The sequence below is a fragment of the Pristiophorus japonicus genome, chromosome 7, assembly GCF_044704955.1.
Source record: "Pristiophorus japonicus isolate sPriJap1 chromosome 7, sPriJap1.hap1, whole genome shotgun sequence".
NCBI classification, from domain to species: Eukaryota; Metazoa; Chordata; class Chondrichthyes; family Pristiophoridae; genus Pristiophorus; species Pristiophorus japonicus.
In genome coordinates, this window is record NC_091983.1 from 26,873,680 (window position 1) to 26,901,659 (window position 27,980).

At 45.0% G+C, this 27,980-nt stretch overlaps 1 protein-coding gene across 1 annotated transcript in view; it reads right to left on the reverse strand.

Annotated features, from left to right (window-relative positions):
- Positions 1-11,780: 11,780 nt before the first annotated feature.
- prim2 (DNA primase subunit 2) overlaps positions 11,781-27,980 on the reverse strand; it is a 266,094-nt gene continuing 249,894 nt past the window's right edge. The window contains exon 13 of the mRNA XM_070884338.1: positions 11,781-14,313. Coding sequence (XP_070740439.1) covers positions 14,074-14,313 — 240 coding nt within the window. The 3' untranslated portion in view covers positions 11,781-14,073. The remainder of the gene's footprint in view (positions 14,314-27,980) is intronic.

A 27,980-nucleotide genomic window follows, 5' to 3' on the forward strand; every position in this document is an offset into this window, starting at 1 on the left:
GTCTTCATCCTAAAGATTTGATTGACAGAAAGACAGCATAAAAGAGTAGTTTCTGAGAGAGAGAGAGACCTCAGAATTCAATGGGACTTGATCAACTGACAACTTTGTGTGGATTCTCCAGTGAAAACTTGCACTTTTTTCTCCTAAGTACTGCTGTTAAACATATGTTTAACATTTGTCAATAATGGTTATCATCTGCTTAATAAATACCTGAAATGCTGTGAACCCTTTTATTTTGAATCAGTAACTTAAAAGAACATCCATCCTCTTAACATATCCACTAGTTTCTGCAACCAAATCAATCACTCCAATCAACTCCTCAAAGGCTTTCCACCATCTACAAGGCACAAGTCCAGAGTGTGATGGAATGCTCTCCACTTGCCTGGATGAGTGCAGCTCCAACAACACTCAAGAAGCTCGACACCATTAGGACAAAACAGCCTGCTTGATTGACACCCCATCCACCACCTTCAACATTCACTCCCTCCACCACCGGCATACTGTTGCTGCATTGTGTACCATCTATAAGATGCACTGCAGCAACTCGCCAAGGCTTCTTGGGCAGCACCTCCCAAACCCATGACCTCTACCAACTAGAAGGACAAGGGCAGCACCATCAGCTGCAAGTTCCTCACCATCCTGACTTGGAAATATATTGCCATTTCTTCATTGTCGCTGGGTCAAGATCCTGGAACTCCCTCCTCAACAGCACTGTGGGAGTACCTTCACCACACGGACTGCAGCGGTTCAAGGCGGCTGCTCACCACCATCTTCTCAAGGGCAATTAAGGATGGGCAATAAATGCTAGCCTTGCTAGCGATCCCCACATCCTGGAACGAACAAAAAAACCTCCAAGATAATGAGTATTTCCAGCATTTTCTGATTTTATTTCAGATTTCCAACATCTGCATTTTGAGTTTAATTCATTGTCACATCTCTTGCCAACCGTGAAAAAGTTCCAACCTCTCAGCATCTACCCTGTCAATCCCCCTCAGAATCTTGTATGTTGCAGTGAGATCACCTCTCATTCTTCTAAACTCCAGAGAGTATAGGCCCATTCTACACAATCTCTCATCCCAGGAATCAATCTGGTGAACATCCATTGCACTGCCTCCAAGGCAAGTATATACTTCCTTAGATAAGGAGACCAAAACTGTGCACAGTACTCCGGGTGTGGTCTAACTAAGGTCCTGTACAATTGTAGCAAGACTTCCTTACTCTTATACTCCAACTCCTTTGCAATAAAAGCCAACATGCCATTTGCCTTCCTAATTGCTTGCTGTATCTGCATGCTAACTTTGTGTTTCTCCTATACGAGGACCTAAATCTCTCAACACCAACATTTAATATTTTCTCACCATTTAAAGTGTTGTTTTTCTATTCTTCCTACCAAAGTGAATAACCTCACATTATATTCTATCTTCCACCTTATTGCCCACTTACTTAACCTGTCTATATCCCAATGCAGGCTCTATGTCCTTCTCACGGCTTACTTTGCCACCTAGCTTTGTATTATCAGCACACTTGGATACATTGCGCTCGGTCCCTTCATCTAATTGACCCCAACTCGCGAAGTGTGGGGATAACTGGTAGGATTTTTAAAAATAAGTTTTTTGTAAAGCATTTTCAAATGCAGTAATATAGTTTTTGCAAAGAGCTGTGATCTGGTCAAGATTAAATAAAGCCACTAATGAGGTTTACAAACCAAAAAATACCAACTTATTATTTCTGACCAAATCTTATAATTTTTTTAAAGAGTTTGTCTCATGTTTTATGAGAGGGTGATGTTGGCATAACTGGAATTAAAAATAACACACTGGAGGGGAAATGACCAGGCGCATTGAGTCAACAAATCCATTACTTGTCCACCACCTGTTTATGGATCTGGTCACTACAGAAGATTGCTTAATCCGAGCCAATAATCTATTTTCACCATTTGTGGGGAATTCTCTCGTTTTTGGAACACTTTTTAGTCAAACATTCCAGAACATTTTGGTCATCATGCAGTTAATATACTTAAACAAAGACGCAATATGCAGAGTTGAAAGTGTCACCACAATTAGAATCGGTCATCACCAGCAACAACAAATTGCATTAATATACCGTTTTACTTTACTGTCGTGAAATGTCCCAAGGCACTTCACAGAAACGTAATCTGACAAAATTTGGCACTGAGCCACATAAGGAGATATTTGAAGTGACCTGAAGTTTGGTAAAAGAGGTAGGTTTAAGGAGCGATTTAAAGGAGGAGAGAAGGTAGAGAGGTGGTGAGATTTGGGGAGTGAATTCCAGAGCTTATGGCCTAGAAGGCTGAAGACAGCAGATCAAATCAATAGCTTAACAGGCCTGACAGTAAATGGTTAGCACATAGATAAGTGATCCTGGAAATCGGAGAGAGCAATCCCAACAGGATATGAGAAACTGGTGTAAGGGAAAGCACCATAATTAGCCCGTGATACATGGACTCAATCTACATTGCAGTGGAAGTTCCCAAGGTCATGAGGCAAATGCAAACTAAACGTATTCTTGAGGTTCCATGGGTAGATCACATTGACCACTTTCGTGTGACAAGAATTAGCTCTATTTTATTCACACTTGATTTCATGGCTGCGCCTTTGATTCCACACAAAATGCATAAGAGTTAAACTAACCAATTGCAGTTCATATTTCAGTGCCAAGCTTATTTCAATACAATGGTGTACATTTTATGGGAGAGAAGAATAATTCAAACTCAATGCTGCGTGATTGGTTCAATTCGTATCTGGCAGTTTTATTTGTTAATTCTTGAGTGGTGGTTTCTCCAAGTCACAGGAAGCTCTGGTTGAATCTTTCCCAGGACATTCTTCAGGTTGCGATCTTTTTCATATTTTGTCCACTCAAGAAATTAGGTGGAAGGATGTCCAATGACTTATTTATGTTCATCTTGTTAAACAGATTTACTTAATATTTTAAACCTAAAGCAAGGTGTGATACGGTGCTCAATCGCTTTCAAAGACTGGAGTGAGATCAATAGGAGCAGGCTATACAGCCCTTGGAGCCTGCTCCACCATTCAAGATCACAGAAGGAGGCCATTTCGACTCATCATGTGTAGGCTGGCCAACAAAGAGCTATCCAGCCGAATCTCACTTTCCAGCTCGAGGTCCGTAGCACTGTAGGTTACGGCACTTCAAGTGCACATCCAACTAATTTTTAAAATGTGGTGAGGGTTTCTGCCTCTACCACCCTTTCAGGCAGTGAATTCCAGATTCCCACAGCCCTCTGGGTGAAGACATTTTCCTTTAAATCTCCCACCAATGGCTTTAAATCTATGCCCCCTGGTTGTTGACCCCTCTGCTAAGGGAAATAGGTCCGTCCTACCCACTATCTAGGCCTCTCATAATTTTATACAACTCAGTAAGATCTCCCCTAAGCCTCCTCTGTTCCAAAGAAAACAAACCCAGCCTATCCCTCTTTCCTCATTGCGAAAATTCTCCAGTCCAGGCAACATCCTCGTAAATCCCCTCTGTACCCCCACGGCTGATCTTCCACCGCAACTCCACTTTCCCGCCCATCCCCATATCCCTCGATTCCGTGAGCATCCAAAACCGAGATGCAGCAGCGTAAAGCAAATACCAGACTGAGTTTGTAGTCCATTTCCTGGGCACTTTATCAAATGCAAGACTCTGTGCAAGTAATGTAGTAGAATCAAAGTGATTAGGGAAATCAAAAGGCTGTATCAAGCGTACCAGATGAATGGACTGAATGGCCTTTGTGTCCTTGACATTATCTAATGTTTATAAAAAATGGCCATTGCTGAGAGACACTGTAAGGTGGCACTCAAGCAACTGCCTTGAACAAATTATTGACTTGAATGTGGGTGCAGGGAGCACAATTTTAAAATCTGCAGATGACAAAACTTGGAAGTATAGTGAACAGTGAGAAGGATAGTGATGGACTTCAAGACAGAGACAGGCTGGTGGAATGGGCAGGTAGAAACATAGAAAACAGGTGCAGGCATAGGCCATTCGGCCCTTTGAGCATGCACCACCATTCAATAAGATCATGGCTGATCATTCCCTCAGTACCTCCTTCTCGCTTTCTCTCCATACCCCTTGATCCCTTTAGCCGTAAGAGCCATATCTAACTCCCTCTTGAATATATCCAATGAACTGGCATCAACAACTCTGCGGCAGGGAATTCCACGGGTTAACAACTCTCTGAGTGAAGAAGTTTCTCCTCATCTCAGTCCTAAATGGCCTACCCCTTATACTAAGACTGTGTCCCCTGGTTCTGGACTTCCCCAAAATTGGGAACATTCTTCCCGCATCTAACCTGTCCAGTCCCGTCAGAATCGTATGTTTCTATGAGATCTCCTCTCATAAGAATATAAGAATTAGGAACAGGAGTAGGCCATCTAGCCCCTCGAGCCTGCTCCGCCATTCAACAAGATCATGGCTGATCTGGCCGTGGACTCAGCTCCACTTACCAGCCCGCGCCCCATAACCCTTAATTCCCTTATTGGTTAAAAATCTATCTGTGACTTGAATACATTCAATGAGCTAGCCTCAACTGCTTCCTTGGGCAGAGAATTCCACAGATTCACAACCCTCTGGGAGAAGAAATTCCTTCTCAACTCGGTTTTAAATTGGCTCCCCGTATTTTGAGGCTGTGCCCCCTAGTTCTAGTCTCCCCGACCAGTGAAAACAACCTCTCTGCCTCTATCTTGTCTATCCCTTTCATTATTTTAAATGTTTCTATAAGATCACCCCTCATCCTTCTGAACTCCGAGTAAAGACCCAGTCTACTCAATCTGTCATCATAAGGTAACCCCCTCATCTCCGGAATCAGCCTAGTGAATCGTCTCTATACCCCCTCCAAAGCTAGTATATCCTTCCTTAAGTAAGGTGACCAAAACTGCACGCAGTACTCTGCCTCACCAATACCCTATACAGTTGCAGAAGGACCTCCCTGCTTTTGTACTCCATCCCTCTCGCAATGAAGGCCAACATTCCATTCGCCTTCCTGATTACCTGCTGCACCTGCAAACTAACCTTTTGGGATTCATGCACAAGGACCCCCAGGTCCCTCTGCACCGCAGCATGTTGTAATTTCTCCCCATTCAAATAATATTCCCTTTTACTGTTTTTTCCCCCCCAAGGTGGATGACCTCACACTTTCCAACATTGTATTCCATCTGCCAAACCTTAGCCCATTCGCTTAACCTATCTAAATCTCTTTGCAGCCTCTCTGTGTCCTCTACACAACCCGCTTTCCCACTAATCTTTGTGTCACCTGCAAATTTTGTTACACTACGCTCTGTCCCCTCTTCCAGATCATCTATGTATATTGTAAACAGTTGCGGTCCCAGTACCGATCCCTGTGGCACACCACTAACCACCGATTTCCAACCCGATAAGGACCCGTTTATCCCGACTCTCTGCTTTCTGTTCGCCAGCCAATTCTCTATCCATGCTAATACATTTCCACTGACTCCGCGTACCTTTATCTTCTGCAGTAACCTTTTGTGTGGCACCTTATCGAATGCCTTTTGAAAATCTAAATACACCACATCCATCGGTACACCTCGATCCACCATGGTCGTTATATCCTCAAAGAATTCCAGTAAATTAGTTAAACATGATTTCCCTTTCATGAATCCATGCTGTCTGCTTGATTGCACTATTCCTATCCAGATGTCCCGCTATTTCTTCCTTAATGATAGTTTCAAGCATTTTCCCCACTACAGATGTTAAACTAACCGGCCTATAGTTACCTGCCTTTTTGTCTGCCCCCTTTTTTAAACAGAGGCGTTACATTAGCTGCTTTCCAATCCGCTGGTACCTCCCAGAGTCCAGAGAATTTTGGTAGATTATAACGAATGCATCTGCTATAACTTCCGCCATCTCTTTTAATACCCTGGGATGCATTTCATCAGGACCAGGGGACTTGTCTACCTTGAGTCCCATTAGCCTGTCCAGCACTACTCCCCTAGTGATAGTGATTGTCTCAAGGTCCTCCCTTCCCACATTCCTGTGACCAGCAATTTCTGGCATGGTTTCTGTGTCTTCCACTGTGAAGACCGAAGCAAAATAATTGTTTAAGGTCTCAGCCATTTCCCATTATTAAATCCCCCTTCTCATCTTCTAAGGGACCAACATTTACTTTAGTCACTCTTTTCCGTTTTATATATCTGTAAAAGCTTTTACTATCCATTTTTATGTTTTTCGCAAGTTTACCTTCATAATCTATCTTTCCTTTCTTTATTGCTTTCTTAGTCAGTCTTTGCTCTCATCCTTCTAAACTCCAGTGTATAAAGGCCCAGTGATCGAGTCTCTCCTCATATGTCAGTCCAGCCATCCCTGGAATCAGTCTGGTGAACCTTCGCTGCACTCCCTCAGTAGCAAGAATATCCTTCCTCAGATTAGAAGACCAAAACTGAACACAATATTCCAAGTGAGGTCTCACCAAGGTCCTGTACACCTGCAGTAAGACCTCCCTGCTCCTATACTCAAATGCCCTAGCTATGAAGGCCAACATAACATTTGCCTTCACTGCCTGCTGTACCTGCATGCCAACTTTCAATGACTGATGAACCATGACGCCCAGGTCTCATTGCACCTCCCCTTTTCCTAACCTGCCAACATTCAGATAATATTCTGCCTTCGTGTTTTTGGCCCCAAAGTGGATAAATTTAATGCAGCAAAGTGTGAAGTGATATATTTTTGAAGAAAAAATATGAGGGGAAATATAAAAAGAGTACAATCCTAAAGGGTGTCAGGTGTTTGTTTTCCACTCTACTCTGACTCTTAGACCTCGGAACTTATAGTGACAAAAGACAACACATGGCACAAAATTTTAGACTTAACCCAGTTTGTTTGATTACGCAACAAACCAACCAACTAAAACTATAGGACCGGACTGCTGAGAGAAATTTAACTTTAGACATACAATCACCAGAGATTCGTGGTCCTTGATTCCATAACCTGCTGTTTCTTCTTCCGGCTGTTCTTGCAGATTGTTTCTTTTCTGCCACTTCTTCTTGTGTTGCCTGCTTGTGTGTGTCTGTGTCCGAATATTTAAATCCATAATATGAATAATTTTCTTGCTTCAGAGATCCAATTATTGATGTGGTGATCGGTTTAACTGGCTGTGGTGATGAATTTGAATGGCTACTAATTTGCACACTGAGTCGACAATGCAAAAGGTATTTCCTTATGCTGAATGCGGCTATCCAAAAATTTGCATTCCGTGGGGTCCTTTGTTGTCAGGTCTTTTTACAGACTCGATGTCTCCAATGGCTGTTTTCCCCACCCTGGTCAATCAAGTTCAAAGCCTCACGTAACAACTCCATTGTTGTTATGCATGAAGTCAATTTTATGTACTTGACCACAGAATGCTCTTAATTGTCCAGCTTAATTCAAAAAGCTCAGATTAATCAATTTTTAGTTCATGGTCTGTGTTTTCCTGAAGATAGAAACCTTACAAGGAGCTGCATGAGCAGAGAGACTTGGGGGTATAGGTGCACAGATTGTTCAAGGTGGCAGGGCAGATTGAGAAAGCAGTTAAAAAACTTACGGGATCCTGGGTTTCATGAATAAAGGTTATAGAGTACAAAAGTGTAGAAATTATGAAGAATCTGTATAAGACACTGGTTTGGCTTCAACTGGAATATTGTGTCCAATTCTGGGCACTGCACTTTAGGAAGGATGTGAAAGCCTAAGAGGGTGCAGAAAAAACTTACGAGAATGATTCCAGGGTTGAGGGACTTCAGTTACATGGATAGACTGGAGAAGCTAGGGTTGTTCTCCTTGGAGCAGAGAAGGTTAAGAGATTTGATAGAGGTGTTCAAAATCATGAGGGGTCTAGACAGAGTAGATACAGAGAAATTGTTCCCATTGGCAGAAGAGACGAGAGCCAGAGGACACAGATTTCAGGTGATTGGCAAAAGAACCAAAAGCGACAGAAGAAAAAACTTAACGCAACGAGTGGTTAGGATCTGGCGGATGGTGGAGGCAGACTCGATCACTGCTTTCAAAACGGAGTTGGATAAGTACCTGAAAGAACATTTTTTGCAGGGTTATGGGGAAAGGGCAGAGGAGTACAGAGGCTCAACGGGCCAAATGGCCACCTTCTGTGCTGTAACCATTCTATGATTCTAACCTGTAGGTTTGCAATTTTATGGAAACGTATCTCTGGACTGGCTGAGCAAATATCGGATCTTACGATTTACAAATGCGAACTGAAGATTTATTCTGTGCCTTTCCACTAAGGTAGCAACAAAAGCATCCCATCTCAAATACCACAAGAAGTTCACATCTCTGCTTTTCCATTTTTACAAAAAAAATCCTTTTTGGAATTTACTTATCAGAGTAACATCTGACTCCGAATTTGTACATCAGTTCCCTAAAGGTTCCCGCCTACAAAACAGCAAACTAAGATTTTACAGTATTTGATACAAGCTAAGTAATAAGAGGCAATCCTCAAACATTCTACTGGGGAAGGCAGGACAGACAGTTCAATCTGACAGATGAGTCCTTCAATCCTTCTGCTATCTTCAATTTCCCAGTGCAATAAAAGGCACAACCCAATATTACTCTTCTCACTGTCTAAGACTTGAGTCAGAAGCTTGTTTTTCTCATCCGTCACAGCTATCAGACATCGCTGGCAGGAATAAAACAGGAGCACAGAATTCTCCACTGCTGCTATTGATGAGGGTGATACTTGGTACCCTGTTGAGGACCAAGAATGTCTAGTAAGGGTATTCTCAATTAGACTCAAGTGTCCTCAATCAGACCCAAATATCCACAATCATCGTCAATGGCAGTATTCAACCAATCAAAATATTGTGAACAACTGAAGACTGGGTTTTAAACTGAGGTCCAGTCTGCTCTCATGGCGCTAGTTCGAAGAGCTGGAAAACACTCAGCAGGTCAGGCAGTATCTGGGGCAAGAGAAACAGATTTAACGTTTCAGGTCGACGAACTTTCGTCAGAACTGGGAGATGTTGAGGTGAACAGATGTCTAATAGCTATCCAATTACTTTTACTTATTACAAGGGGAAAAAAAAATTGCATTTATATGGCATCTTTCACGACTTCAGGACATCCCAAAGCACTTTACAGCCAATGAAGTACCTTTGAAGTGTTGTAATGTAGGAATCGCAGTAGCCAATTTGTGCACAGCCAGCTCCCACAAACAGCAATGTGATAATGACCAGATAATCGTTTTTTGAGTGATGTTGATTGAGGGATAAATATTAGCAAGGCACTGGGGAGAACTCCCCTGCTCTTCTTCGAAATAGTGCCGTGGGATCTTTCACGTCCACCTGAGAGGGCAGGCGGGACAATGATAAAGTTAAGTGAAACATTGTAATGATCAAGAAAGGTTGTAATGGATAAATCTAGGAAACCGTCACTAAGTAATACAAGGCAAAGGCACCGCTTGCATTACAGGAGTGGAGATCTATTATGAAGTGTTGGTTGGATCCTATCTGGGACACTATGCGCAGTTCTGATCATAACACCACAGGAAGAATATCTGTACCCTGGAAAGGGTAGAGCAGCAATAGTGATGAATCCAGGAATTGGGGATTTAAGTTACAAGATAAAAGTTAAGGAAATTGGATTTGGTTTTTTTGACAAACAGCTGGAGGTGACCCAGTTCAAGTTTCCAAGGCCATCCACAAATTGACAAGCTGGTAAGATGTTTATGATAATAAAGACTTCAAATATTTGGGGACACAAAGCAGATAGGTTCAATGCCCTATTTCTGTTCCTTAAAAGTCATATTATTGTAAATGTATCGAATTAATTTTGTTGTGAGGAGTTCAGCGGATGGGGTGAGTTTGGGACAGAGGCGGGTGACATTAGAGGTGGAAACAGATGGGGTCCTTGTGATGGAGCAAATGTGAGGGCAGAAGCTCAGCCTGAGGTCGAACAGGACGCAGAGATTCAGCCCGAGGCACTGACCAAGATGAGCGCTGGTTAGTTGCTAAGAAGCAGATAGTCTTGGAGCCTAAAGAATGTCTATCTGGAGAAAGTTAAGACTCATCAAACCTGTCAGACAAGCAGCCTGACAGCACTGAAGTAGTGGGGAGATCGAGTTGGGTGTCATCGGTCGGTGTACATGTACTATGGATGAGATCACCCCACCGATCCAGATACATCCTTGCCACAATATCCAATTGAACTATCAGCTCTTGGACATACAGCTGAATGCAACATAAAATGGAGATGTCACTAATCCAAGTCACTTCATTGTTCCAGACATGTGATTTACACTGTACATTTCTGAAGGAGTTGCACACAGTGCATCTCCACAACCAACAGATGAATGGGGAAGAAGCATCGTGCTGTGCTCGTCATTATTGTTCACTAGGAGTCACATTTTTGCTTCACTTTAGTATCAATGGGAGAAATGTGGTATTTCATGCTCCTTTAGCCAGAGTTAATTTAGTTTTGTGTCCGTAGACTGCCAGTACTTCTGTTCAAACCAGAGTGGCTGCAATTGTAAAACTCCACACTTCAATTACCACCTCATCATTTAATATGTTTCGCGTTCATCAAAGCAGAACAAAGCTCACTTTCTCTCTTTTGGACAAGTTCTTTTATAACTTTATAATGACCGTGAAATGTTTGGTATAATGTGATACTCAGAGCATACTTAATTCTCTTCATTTTTCCCCCCCATGAATAATTATAACAATTAGCACTGAATACAGACTTGTACATCAAGCACACTGATAGATCAATGTGCAAAAGCTGTAACTTTCAATTTAAGAAAATTGTAATGCAATTAATTGCCAAAGTAACTTTTTGTTCTTTCTAAATTTCACAATGCAGTAGTTCTTGAACCACCCCTCCCACAAAAGCTGTTGCCTGAAGAATAAAACCAAGAACAAGCCGAAGGCAATTTGAAGCAACAACTTTTCAAAATTGGGAAGAAACAATGACGTACATTTATATAGCAGCTTTCATGACCCCAGGAGGTCCAAATGCACTTTACAGCCAATGAAGTATTTTTTGAAGTGTAGTCATCAAAGTTCCCTTTTACATTTTTTGGGTGCGCGGCCCATTCAAAGTGCTACCGCGCGCATGTGCGATTTTTCATATTTAAAAGCCAATGAGCTGGCTGCGCGGGAGCTGCAGAGTACTGCGCAAAAATGCAGCTTGATGGGAACATTGGTAGTCATTGTTGTAATGTAGGCAATGTGGCAGCCAATGTGCGCACTGTAAGGTCTCACAAACAGAATGTGATAGTGACCAGATAATCTGTTTCAGTGATGTTGGTTGAGGAATAAATATTGGTCAGGACTGGGGCGAACTCTCATTCTCTTCTTCGAATCTTCTACATCCACCCGAGAGCAGGCAAGGCCTCGGTTTAACATCTCAGCTGAAAGTCAGTGCAGCACTCCCTCAGTACCGCACTGAGCTGTCGGCCTAGATTTATGTGCTCAAGTCTCCCGAATGGGACTTGAATCCACAATCTTCAGACTCAGAGGCGAGTGTGCTAACACCACATATTAAAATACTATTAGAATTGAGAAGGTGGCCATGGGGACCACCAACCCTAACGAACATGACCACCAATATGCAAGGCCCCGCCCCAAAATCTCATCACAGAACCAGAGCCAAACAAGCTCCCACAACCTGCATCGCATTCTTGAAACCCCAATAAAAAGTTTATAAAATGAGAAAAAGCATGTAGTATTAATTTGAACAAATTCTTTAATATGTTTCATATCAACAGCTTTTAAACATATTACAAAACCTTTAAAAGTTAATGAAAACAATGATCTGGATTTATAAAAATAATTTTCTTGTTAACATGGCATACTTGTAAAACTTTACTTTTCTCTCAATTCATTTTTGATCCATTATATTTTTAGCATGAAATCTAATTAAGTTGCTTCTCGTGATGTCATGATAACGAGCAAGAGAAAGAATTGGGACAAATCAGAGAAAAGCACCAACATGATTCTGCTATACACACACACATGCAATAACTGTTGTAGCGGATGTATGGGAGTGTGGGAGGGGGGAGGTGGAGGAGAGGAGAACTCAAACTCAGTTTCTGGTGAACAGGAATATCATATTGTTAAAGGACAATTAAATCATAAAATCCTCCTAGATTGGAAACTTATTAAATACAAGCAGAAGCCGGGTCTGAAATCACATGTGTAACAGACTGTTGCTCGCCATACAATCCAGAGCAATTAAGAGTTTTGAGTGTTAAAAATCAGATCTTGTCTTCACAGCCCATCTACACTGGCTGGACCGTCTCAAAATGTCCATCAGGGGTCCAAAGAAATTACAAGTCAGCTTAAAACAAAACTGAAAAATTACAATTTGTATTAGCCACCCCAAAGTTCAGGTTATTTGACTTTTGAAGCTGTTACGCAGTGCTCTCAGCAATTTCTCTTCCAATGGTGATCCAAGCATACAAGGATGCTTCCTGCAAAGGTGAGGAGAGCCATAATGAACATGCCTATGAACTGAACCCACAGCCAGGTGTTGTAAAGAGTTTGACCAAGCTGCCAGCAGTTTAAGACAGCACCAATATTAAGCTCTCTATAACTCTGTCGTTCTCATTTCCAGCTGATAAGGGTAGATCCAAGGAGGTACCAGGCCTACTAGAAATGGATCACCTGTTTGCCCATTTCTATTATAACTATGTTTACCACTTCTTCAGGAGTCGTATATGAGAAGACTTGTCAAAACACGTAACGTTGTTTGTTGTGCAGTACTTCACACAACATGCACCTATTTAATGAACTATAGGGGGTGATTCCATGGCCGGCTTATTCCAGTGGGCTGTACCTCTCAATCAACAGACACTCTCCACTAGAAACACTCAATCACAAAATGAATTAATGGGGTCATTCCACAGGCAGAACACCTTTGATAATTAACAGACTCTCCACTAGAAATACTCGGTAATAAAATCACCACTTGTGTTTCCACCACACATGCAAGTAACAGACAGAGCATGGACTGCTCCCTCTGGTGCAGAATAAATACCAATGTTTCACAAATGACTGTAATTAGAGTATTCTAGTCTTATTTCTCATATTTTTTCCAGAATGAAGCACAAGACAACAGACCCTTAACTTGTGCTGTCTAATACCAATGGATGGAGTGAAACTGTAAGCTGCATGCTTAGACTTAGCTCACTCACAGGCCTGTCCTAAGTGTACGAAGAAGCTATGCTGGAGTTTGAAATAATCCGTTTTAAGACATTTGTGAGTTGCTTTTGAAATTATGCTCCTGATAGAAAACGTCAGGTAAGTTTTGAGGAAAATCAGGCGTTGTAAAAACTTGTTTTGCACTGATTTACTTTGCATGTCAGGCAATCCTGAATACACACACACACACACACACACACACACAAAAAAAATTATGAAAATTAATATATATTCAGATGCACTTCTCTTCTGGAAATCTGCAAGTGCGACAAGGTGTTATACAACATACTTACGCTTCATATGATGGGCAATGAGAAAGAACAGATCACATTACAATGCAATGAAGCCTATAATATAGCTAATGATGGTGAGCCTATTAGTCGTAGAACACACTTGCAGTGCAGTGATGGAGATTACTGGAAGGAGAAAGAGACTGTTTTGTCAAATGCTACCAAGTGCGCAGCATCAAAGTATTCTCGAAACTACAGTAGGCTGGGCTTGAATATTCCTTCCTCGACAATAAATTTTGTAAAAGTATTCTAAAGTAGCACGCTATTGCTCTTAAAGCTTTGGATTCTGATATAGTGTAACCTCAAGACACTGCACAACAGATTATACATCTCTTGTTCATGACATGTAGAAAAAAGTGGAATGAGAATTCTTTTAACCCAAGTACCACTGTGATCTACTAGCATTATCTACATCAACTGTGCCATTCATTCCCAGACCGCTGGCACAACACCCGCAAGCCACAAGATCTTGTGTGATTTTATTATGTCCAAATATTTTGATCAAATTAATTTACTAATATGTAGGGAAAAAAATTGGATGACAAGAATATGAGGCAGAATCACTTTAGGAAACATGGCAATCCAAAATGCCCTTCATTGAATACCAAATCCATCAGCAATCACTCAGTGTACCCTTCACTGAGAAGCTCTTCTATATTCTCCATGTCAGTTGACGCTGGCTGGCTCGCAGGTTTGGAGACAGAGGTGCTTGCACCACTTGCAGGCTGGCTGCCTTGGCTAAACGGCAAACTTTCTGGCTGGCTGGACTCTTTCTTTATATCTCGGCTGCCGCTGAGAAGTTTCTGGCTCTCAATGAAATACTGATTTGGATGACTTAACGAAAATCCTACTTCTTCAATCTAAAAGGCAGAGGGGAAAAAAATAAGGAAAGTTGATGACTGAAATTGTATGTTACGACGTAAAACAAAAAGTATAAGTTTCAACAGAAAATGCCCCAACCACACAGCAAGTCATTAAGCATCTTTAAGAATAGTTAAAGTTTAATGGCCCCAAGTTTCCACATGATTTGCTCCTGATTTTTTAGGAGCAACTGGTGTAGAACGGAGTATCTTAGAAATCGGAATTTTCGTCATTTAGTTTGCTCCAGTTCTAGTCAGTTAGAACAGTTTCACTTTGGAACAGAATTTTTTTTCAAAAGGGGGCGTGTCCAGCCACTTGCGCCTGATTTCAAAGTTTCGTGAATGAAAACTTACTCCAAACTAACTTAGAATAGAGCAAGTGAAGATTTTTGTACGCTCGAAAAAACCTTGTCTACACTTTAGAAAATCAGGCATAGGTTACAAATCAGGTGTAGGGAATGGTGGGGGGGGGGGTTTAAAGGGAAGTTTACAAACATTAAACACTTCAGTTTTACAAATAAAGAGCCATCATCAATAATAAATGATAAATACATCAATAAATCAACCAATGAATCAATCAAAAAAATTTATAAGAAATAATAAAAAAAAAAAAACGGAAATAAAACATTTTCTACTTACCGACTGCAGCACCGGGAGCCCTCCAACAGCATGCTGGGATGCCCCCCACCCCCCCAGTGTGTCTCTGTCAGTGTCTCTATCTCTCTGTCTGTGTCTCTATCTCTCTGTCTGTCTGTGTGTGTCTCTCATTCTCTGTCTGTCAGTGTCTGTGTTTCTGACAACGAGGGGAGGGGGATAGAGGGAGTGAGGGTGGGGGGGAGCAGAGGGAGGGATGGGGGAGAAGGAGATGGGGGGGGGGGAAAGGAGATGGGGGGAAGGAGATATGGGGGGGGAAAGGAGATGGGGGGGCGAAGGAGATGGGGGGGGAAGGAGATGGGGGGGGGGAAGAGATGCGGGGGGGGGGGAAGGAGATGCGGGGGGGGGGGGGAAGGAGATGCGGGGGGGGGGGGGAAGGAGATGCGGGGGGGGGGGGAGGAGATGCGGGGGGGGGGGAGGAGATGCGGGGGGGGGGGGGGGAGGAGATGCGGGGGGAGGGGGGGAGGAGATGCGGGGGGGGGAGGGGAGGAGATGCGGGGGGGGGAGGGGAGGAGATGCGGGGGGGGGGGGAAGGAGATGCGGGGGGGGGGAAGGAGATGCGGGGGGGGAAGGAGATGCGGGGGGGGGGGGGAAGGAGATGCGGGGGGGGGGGGGGAAGGAGATGCGGGGGGGGAAGGAGATGGAGGGGGGGGGGGAAGGAGATGCGGGGGGGGGGAAGGAGATGCGGGGGGGGGGGAAAGGAGATGCGGGGGGGGGGAGGAGATGCGGGGGGGGGGAGGAGATGCGGGGGGGGGAGATGCGGGGGGGGGGAAGGAGATGCGGGGGGGGGGGGGAAGGAGATGCGGGGGGGGGGGGAGGAGATGCGGGGGGGGGGGGGAGGAGATGCGGGGGGGGGGAGGAGATGGGGGGGGGGGAGGAGATGCGGGGGGGGGGGGGAGGAGATTCGGGGGGGGGGGAGAAGGAGATTCGGGGGGGGGGAGAAGGAGATTCGGGGGGGGGGAGAAGGAGATTCGGGGGGGGGGAGAAGGAGATTCGGGGGGGGGGAGAAGGAGATGGGGGGAGGGGGAAGGGAGATTGGTGGGGGGAAAGGAGATGGGGGGGGAAGGAGATGGGGGGGGAAAGGAGATTGGGGGGGGAAGGAGATTGGGGGGGGAAGAGATTGGGGGGGGAAGAGATTGGGGGGGGAAGAGATTGGGGGGGGAAGAGATTGGGGGGGAAGAGATTGGGGGGGGAAGAGATTGGGGGGGGAAGAGATTGGGGGGGGAAGAGATTGGGGGGGGAAGAGATTGGGGGGGGGGAAGGAGATTGGGGGGGGGGAGAGATTGGGGGGGGGGAGAGATTGGGGGGGGGAAGAGATTGGGGGGGGGAAAGAGATTGGGGGGGGGGAGAAGGAGATTGGGGGGGGAGAAGGAGATTGGGGGGGGGAGAAGGAGATTGGGGGGGGGGAAGGAGATTGGGGGGGGGGGAAGGAGATTGGGTCGGGGTTGGGGGGAGCGGCAGTCGGGTCAGGTCCGGGGGCGGGGGGGAAGCGGGAGTCAGGTCGGTGTCGGGTCCGGGGCGGGGGGGGGGGAGCGGGAGTCAGGTCGGTGTCGGGTCCGGTCCGGAGGCGGGAGTCGAGTCGGGTCGGGAGGAAGCAGGAACTGGCCGTGGGAGGAGCCTTATGCACGCAGCCCCAGTGAGGCCATTGGGTCAGGGCTCGGGGTTGTGTGCTTCGGCCCCTCCCACACAGTTCGGTGCCTGGAGCTACTGCACATGCTCGCCCACTGTAGCGCGCATGTGCAGAGGTCCCGGCACTGTTTACAGCGCAGGGGCCTGGCTCCGCCCCCTACAGCTCCTGCTGCGCTGCGCCGAGGGTCAGAGGACCTACAGGGAGGTGGAGAATCTGGAGGGTTTTTTTAGGCTCACTTTGTGGCGCGAAAAACAGGCGTCCAGGTCGGGACTGCGCCGTTCTAGGCGCGGCTCGAAACTTGGGCCCAATATTTCCAGCAGGACACTTTGTGAAAGTTCAATTTTAAAATGTTATTCAAAGAACTTAATGAGGAAAACAAACTGAGGATTAGTGTGACAATTCATTACTTTAAAAAAAACAGAAAATGCTGTTATGCTAAAATAATGCAATAAAATTAAACCTGCTGAGTAATTTCAAGAAAGAATGGAAAATGTTTTTTAATTCTCAGTCTCTTTTACTCTGCAAAAATTCCGAATGGGAGGTGCAGGAGGCGGAGCGACAGCGTGGTGAGGCCTACAAGAGAGGCCCAACAGGCGTCAGGAGCCAGCGGGAGTTGGAGGCGGAGCAGCAGCGTGGTGAGGCCTAGAAGAGGTCAGCCGGTGCTGCTGCAGCAGGGAGGCAAAAAGTAGTAGAAAGAAATCGAAAGGTGACGTCACAGCCAAGGGGGCAAGTGATTGGTAAGTAGTTTTTCTTTTTCTTTATCAGTAAGTAACCTTTTAGCATTGTTGTTGCCAAATTAAGTTAATCTAGGGGTTAAGTCATGGCAGGACAGCTCGGACACATGTTATGCTCCTCCTGTGCTATGTGGGAAGTCAGGGACGCTTCCAGTGTTCCTGACGACTACATTTACAGGAAGTGCAACCGCCTGCAGCACCTGACAGACCGCGTTGCGGCACTGGAGCTGCTGGTGCATTTACTCTGGAGCATCCACGATGCTGAGAATGACGTGGTTAGCATGTTTAGTGAGTTGGCCACACCGCAGGTAAAGGGTACATAGCCAGATAGGGGATGGGTGACCAACAGAAAGAGCAGTGGAAGGAAGGTAGTGCAGGGGTCCCCTGCGGTCAGCCCCCTGCAAAACAGATACACCGCTTTGGGTACTGTTGAGGGAGGTGACTCATCAGGGGAGAGCAGCAGCAGCCAAGTTCATGGCACCGTGGGTGGCTCTGCTGCACAGGAGGGAAAGAAATATAGTGGGAGAGCTATAGCGATAGGGGATTCGATTGTAAGGGGAATAGATCGATGTTTCTGCGGCCGCAATCGAGAGTCCAGGATGGTATGTTGCCTCCCTGGTGCAAGGGTCAAGGATATCTCGGAGCGGGCGCAGGACATTTTGAAGAGGGAGGGTGAACAGCCAGTTGTCGTGGTGCATATAGGTAAAAAAACGGGATGAGGTCCGACAAGACTAATTTAGGGAGCTAGGAGCTAAATTAGGACCTCAAAAGTAGTAATCTCAGGATTGCTATCAGTGCCATGTGCTAGTCAGAGTAGGAATCGCAGGATAGCTCAGATGAATACATAGCTTGAAGAGTGGTGCAGAAGGGAGGGATTCAAATTCCTGAGACATTGGAACCGGTTCTGGGGGAGGTGGGACCAGTACAAACTGGATGGTCTGCACCCGGGCAGGACCGGAACACCAAGGTCCTAGGGGGGAGTGTTTGCTAGTGCTGTTGGGGAGGGGTTAAACTAATATGGCAGAGGGATGGGAACCTATGCAGGAGACGGGGGGGAAGTAGAATGGGGACAGAAGCAAAAGATAGAAAGAAGAATAGTAAAAGTGGAGGGCAGAGAAACCCAAGGCAAAAAACAAAAAGGGCCAAATTACAGCAAAATTATAAAGGAGCAAATTGTGTTAAAAGGACAAGCCTGAAGGCTCTGTGCCTCAATGTGAGGAGTATTCGGAATAAGGTGGATGAATTAACTGCGCAGATAGCAGTTAACGGATATGATGTAATTGGCATCACGGAGACATGGCTCCAGGGTGACCAAGGCTGGGAACTCAACATCCAGGGGTATTCAACATTTAGGAAGGATAGACAGAAAGGAAAAGGAGGTGGGGTGGCGTTGTTGGTTAACGAGGAAATTAATGCAATAGTAAGGAAGGACATTAGCTTGGATGATGTGGAATTGGTATGGGTGAAGCTACGGAATACCAAAGGGCAGAAAACGCTAGTGGGAGTTGTGTACAGACCACCAAACAGTAGTAGAGGGGTTGGGGACAGCATCAAAGAAGAAATTAGGGATGCGTGCAATAAAGGTACAGCAGTTATCATGGGCGACTTTAATCTACATATTGATTGGGCTAACCAAACTGGTAGCAATGCGGTGGAGGAGGATTTCCTGGTGTGTATTATGGTTGGTTTTCAAGACCATTGTGTCTAGGAACCAACTAGAGGGCTGGCCATCCTAGACTGGGTGATGTGTAATGAGAAGGGACTAATTAGCAATCTTGATGAGCGAGGCCCCTTGGGGAAGAGTGACCATAATATGGTAGAATTCTTTATTAAGATGGGAGAATGACACAATTAATTCAGAGACTAGGGTCCTGAACTTAAGGAAAAGTAACTTTGATGGTATGAGACGTGAATTGATTCGAATAGACTGGAAAGTGATAAAGGATTGACAGTGGATAGGCAATGGCAAACATTTAAAAGATCACATGGATGAACTTCAACAATTGTACATCTCTGTCTGGAGTAAAAATAAAACGGGGAAGGTGGCTCAACCGTGGCTAACAAGGGAAATTAAGGATAGTGTTAAATCCAAGGACGAGGCATATAAATTGGCCAGAAAAAGCAGCAAACCTGAGGACTGGGAGAATTTTGTAATACAGCAGAGGAGGACAAAGGGTTTAATTAGGAGGGGGAAAATAGAGTACGAGAGGAAGCTTGCTGGGAACATAAAAACTGACTGCAAAAGCTTCTATAGATACGCGAAAAGAAAAAGATTAGTGAAAACAAATGTAGGTCCCTTGCAGTCAGATTCAGGTGAATTTATAATGGGGAACAAAGAAATGGCGGACTAGTTAAACAAGTGCTTTGGTTCTGTCTTCACGAAGGAAGACACAAATAACCTTCCAGAAATACTAAGGGATCGAGGGTCTAGTGAGAAGGAGGAACTGAAGGAAACTGAAGGCAGGAAATGGTGTAAGGGAAATTGATGGGATTGAAGGCCGATAAATCCCCAGGGCCTGATAGTCTGCATCCCAGAGTGCTTAAGGAAGTAGCCCTAGAAATAGTGGATGCATTGGTGATCATTTTCCAACAGTCTATCGACTCTGGATCAGTTCCTATGGACTGGAAGGTAACTAATGTATCACCATTTTTTAAGAAACAGGGAGAGAGAAAACGGGTAATTATAGACCGGTTATCCTGACATCAGTAGTGGGGAAAATGTTGGAATCAATTATTAAAAGATGAAGTAGCAGCGCATTTGGAAAGCAGTGACGGGATCAGCCCAAGTCAGCATGGATTTATGAAAGGGAAATCCTGCTTGACAAATCTTCTGGAATGTTTTGAGGATGTAACTGGTAGAGTGGACAAGGGAGAACCAGTGAATTTGGTGCATTTGGACTTTCAAAAGGCTTTTGACAAGGTCCCACACAAGAGATTGGTGTGCAAAATTAAAGCACATGGTATTGGTGGTAATGTACTGACGTGGATAGAGAACTGGTTGGCAGACAGGAAGCAGAGAGTCGGGATAAACGGGTCCTTTTCAGAATGGCAGGCAGTGACTAGTGGGGTACCGCAGGGCTCAGTGCTGGGACCCCAGCTATTTACAATATATATTAATGATTTGGATGAGGGAATTGAGTGTAATGTCTCCAAGTTTGCAGATAACACTAAGCTGGGTGGCAGTGTGAGCTGTGAAGAGGATGCTAAGAGGCTGCAGGGTGACTTGGACAGGTTAGGTGAGAGTAGGCAAATGCATGGCAGATACAGTACAATATGGATAAATGTGAGGTTATCCACTTTGATGGCAAAAACAGGACGACAGATTATCTGAATGGTGACAGATTAGGAAAAGGGGAGGTGCTACGGGACCTGGGTGTCATGGTACATCAGTCATTGAAGTTTGGCATGCAGGTACAGCTGGCAGTCAAGAAGGCAAATGATATGTTGGCCTTCATAGCTAGGGGATTTGAGTATAGGAGCAGGGAGGTCTTACTGCAGTTGTACAGGGCCTTGGTGAGGCCACACCTGGAATAGTGTGTTCAGTTTTAGTCCCCTAATCCGAGGAAGGACATTCTTGCTATTGAGGGAGTACAGCGAAGGTTCACCAGATTGATTCCCGGGATGGCAGGACTGACATATGAGGAGAGACTGGATCAACTAGGCTTGCATCCACTGGAGTTTAGATAAATGAGAAGAGATCTCATAGAAACATAAAATTCTGAAGGGATTGGACAGGTTAGAGGCAGGAAGACTGTTCCCATTGCTGGGGAGTTCCAGAACTAGGGGTCACAGTCTAAGAATAAGGGGTAAGCCATTTAGGACCGAGATGAGGAGAAACTTCTTCACTCAAAGAGTGGTTAACCTGTGGAATTCTCTACCGCAGAAAGTTCTTGAGGCTAGTTTGTTAGATATAGTCAAAAGGGAGTTAGATATGGCCCTTATGGCCAAAGGGATCAAGTGGTATGGAGAGAAAGCAGGAAAGGGGTATAGAGGTTGAATGATCAGCCATGATCTTATTGAATGGCGGTGCAGGCTCGAGGGGCCGAATGGCCTGCTCCTGCACCTAATTTCTATGTTTCTAAGTTTAAGTTTCATGTGATAAAGAATAAACCCATGCATACAAGCCTTTGCATACATCCACTTCTGCTTGTCTGGACTCTTGTGTACTTATTAATGGATCATTGGGAAGACACCTAAATAAAAATCTCAATTAAATGATCTGTTATTTGAGGTGTTCAAAATTATGAAGGGTTTTGATAGGATAGGGAGAAACTGTTTGTTATATATGTAAACCTGTAAATACCTTGTTTAACCACCAGAGGGCTCATTCTCCTGGAGTCCAAAGGGATCCCACAATCCCTTCAGAGCACCTGTACTTAAGGAGGCCTCACAGGCTGGAGAGGCACTCCGGAGACCTGTAATAAAAGACTACGGTCTCACTTTACTTTGAGCTCACAGTATCTGGTCAGACTCTCTATTCATACATAAGAGTTTCCACTGTGAGGAGGATTAGTAACTGGAGGACACAGATTTAAGATAATTCTCAACAAAAACCAGAAGGGGCAGGGGGTGGGAAAGAGGAGAAATTATTTTTACGTAGCGAGTTGTGATCTGGAATGCACTGTCTGAAAGGGTAGTGGAAGCAGATTCAATAGTAACTTTCAAAATGGAATTGGATTTATACTTGAAAAGGAAAGATGTGCAGAGATGGGGAAATAGCAGGGGAATGGGACTTACTGGATAGCTCTTTTAGAGAGCCAACACAGGCACGATGGGCCAAATGGACTCCGTCTGTGTTGTATGATTTAAAGTTTCCAAGCTGCAATGGTACTGAATTGCCCGTTTCTTAGTAAATGATTACTGGGTTAGAATAACACAAAGTGCGCACACTTTTGTTCTTTGCGCACACTTATGTTCTTTACTATTTTTGAAATTCAAGGAATATTAATCCGACAGCAAATACAAAAAAGTAAAATCCATAGGATACTACCGTAGCAAGTCTTACTATAAATACACACACCGAGAGCCAAGAATCAGTAGGATGTAGACAGACCTTTGCAGTCTCTGGTCATGCCTTTGTGTAAGCAAAGTGAGAGCTGACACGAGCAACTCATTCTCCAGCAAAGACACATGCTGAAAACCTGTGCCAACAAAGGACACAGATTCAAACAGCCAGGAGGGAACTTCCATTAAGGAATGAAGTCAAGGTGACTGAAAGAACCATAGCTTAAAAGCAAATTTCGCTTATTTAAATGTCATTTTCAGTTAAGAATGTCTTTCAGCTTCACTTAATAAGTCAACAATTTTTTTAAACATGATCTGGGAATGCAGCATGTTTTGTTGTTAGATTACAACAAATATTACCTCAGACTTAATTTAAAACACACTGAAAGACCATTAGATTAATTCTACCAAGGTTACCATCACAACAAAGGGTTGTTTATCCTGCAATAAGTGAGAGAGATTCTGGCTCCAGTGGTTTCAAACAACAAACTTCAAGATATATTGGCCAGTACCAGTATTAGCTTTATATAACCATACTACAGTCTTATATTAATTGACAAGATGACATGAAAGTAATACAACCTGATTCCCAGGCCCGGAGTGATCAGACCCAGCTAACTAGGCTGCCTGCGTGGCCATGGACTTCACACCGTCCCAAGAATTCTAACTTACAAAGGGGGAAAGCTCGATCTTTATACTAGTCGACCACCTTATGATGTACATACACATCCCTGTTCTTATCTTCTAGATGTAAATTATCACATCATTCTAGCTCTGGTTGAGCAGACTATGGGAATGGGATGGTTCGTGGCCTCAACTCTTAGCTCGCCCCGGGATACAGATTGTACCTCTCCCTAAAGCAAGTAAGGCTCCATTACCAAAGCATTAGTTATTTTATGGCAGTCAACATCTGCAGGGAAGAGTAGTTCCCCATGTTGAGTATGTGGGTCTCCAAGCAACCAACTTTCTTATCTAGGCAAGTCACCTCTTGACCGGGGGGGGGGCGGGGGGTTACAGCCAAAGGAAACTTCAGCATTCTGTGTCTCATCTTCCTTTTATCCCTAACCCCTTCCTTCATATTCACTTTCTGGCTAAAATGCTGGAACAAAGCATGCTGGGATACTTGGCCATTAAAACCATTTAAAAATATTCTCATGCACACTTACATATTTCTGCAGCTCTCACGGTTGAGAACTCAGAGGGAGCAAACGTGTCTAAAGAGATGGGTGAGGGAAGGGATTTTGGGGGGGGGGGGGCGCGGGGGGGGGTCGGAAGAGTGAGAACTGGCTAGAAATTGAATTTTACAAGAACTCCAATGACTGTTGTAGGGAATTCTGTTCATGTCGAATTCTCAAGGTTCAGGGACAAAGCAGTTGCAAGGTTTTAGCATCACTGGGGAGCAGGGCTGCCAACTCTGATTGGACATATTCCAGGAGGTTTCATGACATGACCTCTTGCCTCCAATCGCACCCCCCAAACTCCCGCCACTGGTTGTTTGACATGTCCTTCCTCGCGGCACAACACCTTCCTGCGCCAATCGGAACGTGAATATACTTATTAACTGATTGGATGATTCTTCACCGTCTGTCAACAGCCTTTCCCCCCACCCACCCCATGTCCAATATTTTTTTCTAACTAGTAAACAAAAGTGTTGAAAGATGTAATTAAAAACATTTTTTTTTTTTTTTTTTAACGGCCCATGACATTTCTCACGAGTGTTGCTCGCAGTGTCCTGGAGATTAATCTTTAATTCATTGAGACGTCAAGCCAATCCTTGAGGGCTGGCAACCCGATTGGGGAGGGGGAAGGAGAGCATAACATGAGAAATAGGAGCAGGAGTAGGCCATACGGCCCCTAGAGCCTGCTCCACCATTTAATACAATCATGGCTGATCCGATCATGGACTTAGGTCCACTTCCCTGCCCGCTCCCCACCACCCCTTATCATTTAATAAACTGTCTATTCCTGTCTTAAATTTATTTATTGTCCTAACTTCCACAGCTCTGAGGCAGCAAATTACATATTCACAACCCTCAGAAGAAATTTCTCCTCATCTCAGTTTTAAATGGTTAGCTCCTTATTCAAAGATTATGCCCCCTAGTTCTAGTCTCCCCTATCAGTGGAAACATCCTCTCTGCATCTACCTTGTTAAGCCCTCATAATCTTATACATTTCGATAAGATCACCTCTCATTCTTCTGAATTCCAATGAGTAGAGTTCCAACCTACTCAACCTTTTCTCATAAGTCAACCCCCTTATCTCCGGAATCAACGTAGTGAAACTTCTCTGAACTGCCTCAAAGGCAAGTATATCCTTTCGTAAATATGGAAACCAAAACTGCACGCAGTATTCCAGGTGAGGCCTCACTAATACCCTGTATAACTGCAGCAAGACTTCCCTACTTTTATACTCCATCCCCTTAGCAATAAAGGCCAAGATTCCATTGGCCTTCCTGATCATTTGCTGCACCTGCATACTAACCTGTGTGTTTCATGCACAAGTACCCCCAGGTCTCGCTTTACTGCAGCACTTTGCAATCTTTCTCCATTTAAATAATAACTTGCTCTTTTCACATTGCTTTTCCTCCCATCTTGGTATCGTCAGAAAACTTGGCTATGTAACACACAGTCCCTTCTTCCAAGTCGTTAATATCAATTGTAAATAGGTGGGTCCCAACACTGATCCCTGCGGTATCCCACTAGTTACTGATTGCCAACCCGAGAATGAACCATTTATCCCGACTCTCTTAACATGGAGAATTCTCTCCAATCAACATTCAAAAATTCTGACTTAGTACCTCACTGGGGTCGACTGGGGTCTGCCATCACGACAATGTAATGAATTTACTGAAGTAACGCATTCATGCCTGACACAAAGCAAGATTACAACAAAAATACTAGTACTTAAAAGCACAGGCCAAATACCTAATATCTGTAATACTATTTACCTACCGCTCTATAAAACTATAAAGTAATTTTGTTCTGCCCTTCTCAAGGTTTGCCATTGTCATCATCATAGGCAGTCCCTCGAAATCAAGACAGACTTGCTTCCACTCCAAAAGTGAGTTCTCAGGTGACTGTACAATCCAATATGGAAATTGCAGTCTCTATCACAGGTGGGACAGACAGTGGTGGAAGGAAAGGGTGGGTGGGCAGTTTGGTTTTCCGCACGCTCCTTCCGCTGTCTGCGTTTGGTTTCTGCATGCTCTTGGCAATGAGACTCAAGGCGCTCAGCGCCCTCCCGATGCTCTTCCTCCACTTTGGGCAGTCTTGGACCAGGGATTCCCAGGTGCCGGTGGGGATGTTGCACTTTATCGAGGAGGCTTTGAGGGTGTCCTTGTAACGTTTCCTCTGCCCACCTGGGGCTTGCTTGTCGTGTTGGAGTTCTGAGTAGAGTGCTTGCTTTGGGAGTATTATGTCGGGCATGCGGATGATGTGGCCCACCCAACGGAGCTGGACAAGTGTGGTCAGTGCTTCGATGCTGGGGATGTTGGCCTGATCGAGAACACTGATATTGGTGCGTCTATCTTCCCAGTGGATTTGCAGGATTTTGCGGAGTCAGCGCTGGTGGTACTTCTCCAGCGCTTTGAGGTATCTACTGTATATGGTCCACGTCTCAGCCATATAGGAGGGTGGGTATCACTACTGCTGTGTAGACCATAAGCCGGCGAGTGCTGGCCCACCGCCTAATCCGTTCCGTCAACAACATTTATGTAGCCCCAAAACGGCGACAGCAACAGAAGCAATGCCACAGAAAAATCAACACCAGGGCCCTCAAAGACCCAGTTCAGAGAGCCCTATACAGCCAGCGCCTCACTGCCAACCCTCGATGACCCCGAGAAGCAGAGTGCCCACAGCACCTCGTCTGCCCTCAAGGCCACCATAACCAGCGCCTGCAAAGAGACGCTCGGTCACTCAACCAGGAAATACCAAAACTGGTTTGACGAGGACAACCAGGAGATCCAGGAGCTAATAAACCGCAAGCGCAGAGCATTTCTGAACTTGAAGCAGCAACCCAATTCGGGAGCAGCAAAGCAGCTCTACAGGCGGCTGAAGGCAGGGGTCCAACAAAAAACCTGCGACCTAAAGAATAGATGGTGGGTAGAGAAAGCACAGGAGATCCAGCAGCTGGCCGACAGCCATGATGTGCGAGAATTCTTCACCGCAGTCAAGTCCACCTATGGGCCAAGCACCCAAGGCCCCACCCCACTGCTGGCCAAGAACGGGGAGACACACATTAAGGACACCGAGGCACGCTGGAAGGAGCACTTCGATCCTTAATCGAGATTCTACCTTCCATGCGAGTGTCCTCGACTCCATCCCACAGCATGCTGCCCCGCCACCATATCAGCAAAACCTCGGCCCTGCATGATGTAGAAAAGGCCATCTGTCAGCTAAAGAACAAGGCATCAGGAGCAGATGGAATCCCTGCCAAAGCACTAAAGTATGGCGGAGAAGCACTATTGGCATGAATGCATGACCTCATCTATCTTAACTGGAAGGAGGGGAGCAAGTCGGGAGATCCGAGAGATGCCGTAATCACAACCATCTTCAAAAAGGGGGACAAGTCCGACTGCGGCAACTAGAGGAATCTCCCTGCTGTCAGCCACTGGGAAAGTCATCGCTAGAATCCTCCTCAACCGTCTTGTCTTCTCCGTGGCTGAAGAGCTCCTCCCAGAGTCATAATGCGGATTCCGTCCACTAAGGGATACAATGGACATGATCTTCACCGCGTGACAGCTACAAGAGAAATGCAGGGAAGAGCACCAACCCTTGCACATGCCCTTCTTTGACCTCACAAACGCCTTTGACACTGTCAACCGTGAGTGACTGTGTAAAGTATTGATTATTACCCCTCGACCTGCCAGTGTGTTTGCGATGTTTGTTTAAGATGCTAGGACTCCATTTGTTTATTCTTCCCAAAACGGTTCTCCTTTTCAAGTTATTATATATGATTATAAAACATATTTTTCCTCCTCCTTATTTCCGCACAGTGGAGCTGTAATTCTTACTGAACCGTCTTTTCAGTACTGCCCAGGGAAACTGTCTTTACTGTCGAGTCTTCGGTGATGAACACCTGAACAGGTCACTATGCTCCAAGCCTAGTTGATCCACTGTCTGAGCATAAAAGCGGCTCATTAAACATTCCTCTCGCAGCTCTCAACAAAACAAAAAAATACCCAAACAATACCAATTCAGAATTTTTATTTAATGGCCTAAACTGTATTCAATGCTGCTAAGAATGGCATTTTTCTTTTGTTTCACTCCGCACAATGCCTGCTTCTCAAAAGCCTTTATAAATTTCTGCCCGTGGGTACAGTTGTCCCACTAGGATTGGGTCGAATGTACAACTTCCATGAGGCATCGTTACTGCACAGAAAATGTCTCCACGGCAGCTGAAAATCTCCCAGGTCTCAAGCCCAGGTGAAACAATGGGGCGGAATTTAAACCCTCAAAAATGGATGAGTTGGGGTCGGGTGGAGGTTAAAAGTGTTAAAAAACTGAGTTCCGACCCCAACTCATCCAGGAGACAGGACAGTGGCTGTTGGGTTTCTCAGGCGTTGGGGAACCCGCCAGCTTTAAGGACTGCTGGATCTAGGTGGTAATGCCTTTACATTTACCTCCTGGATCTAGCCTCGCTCCCTC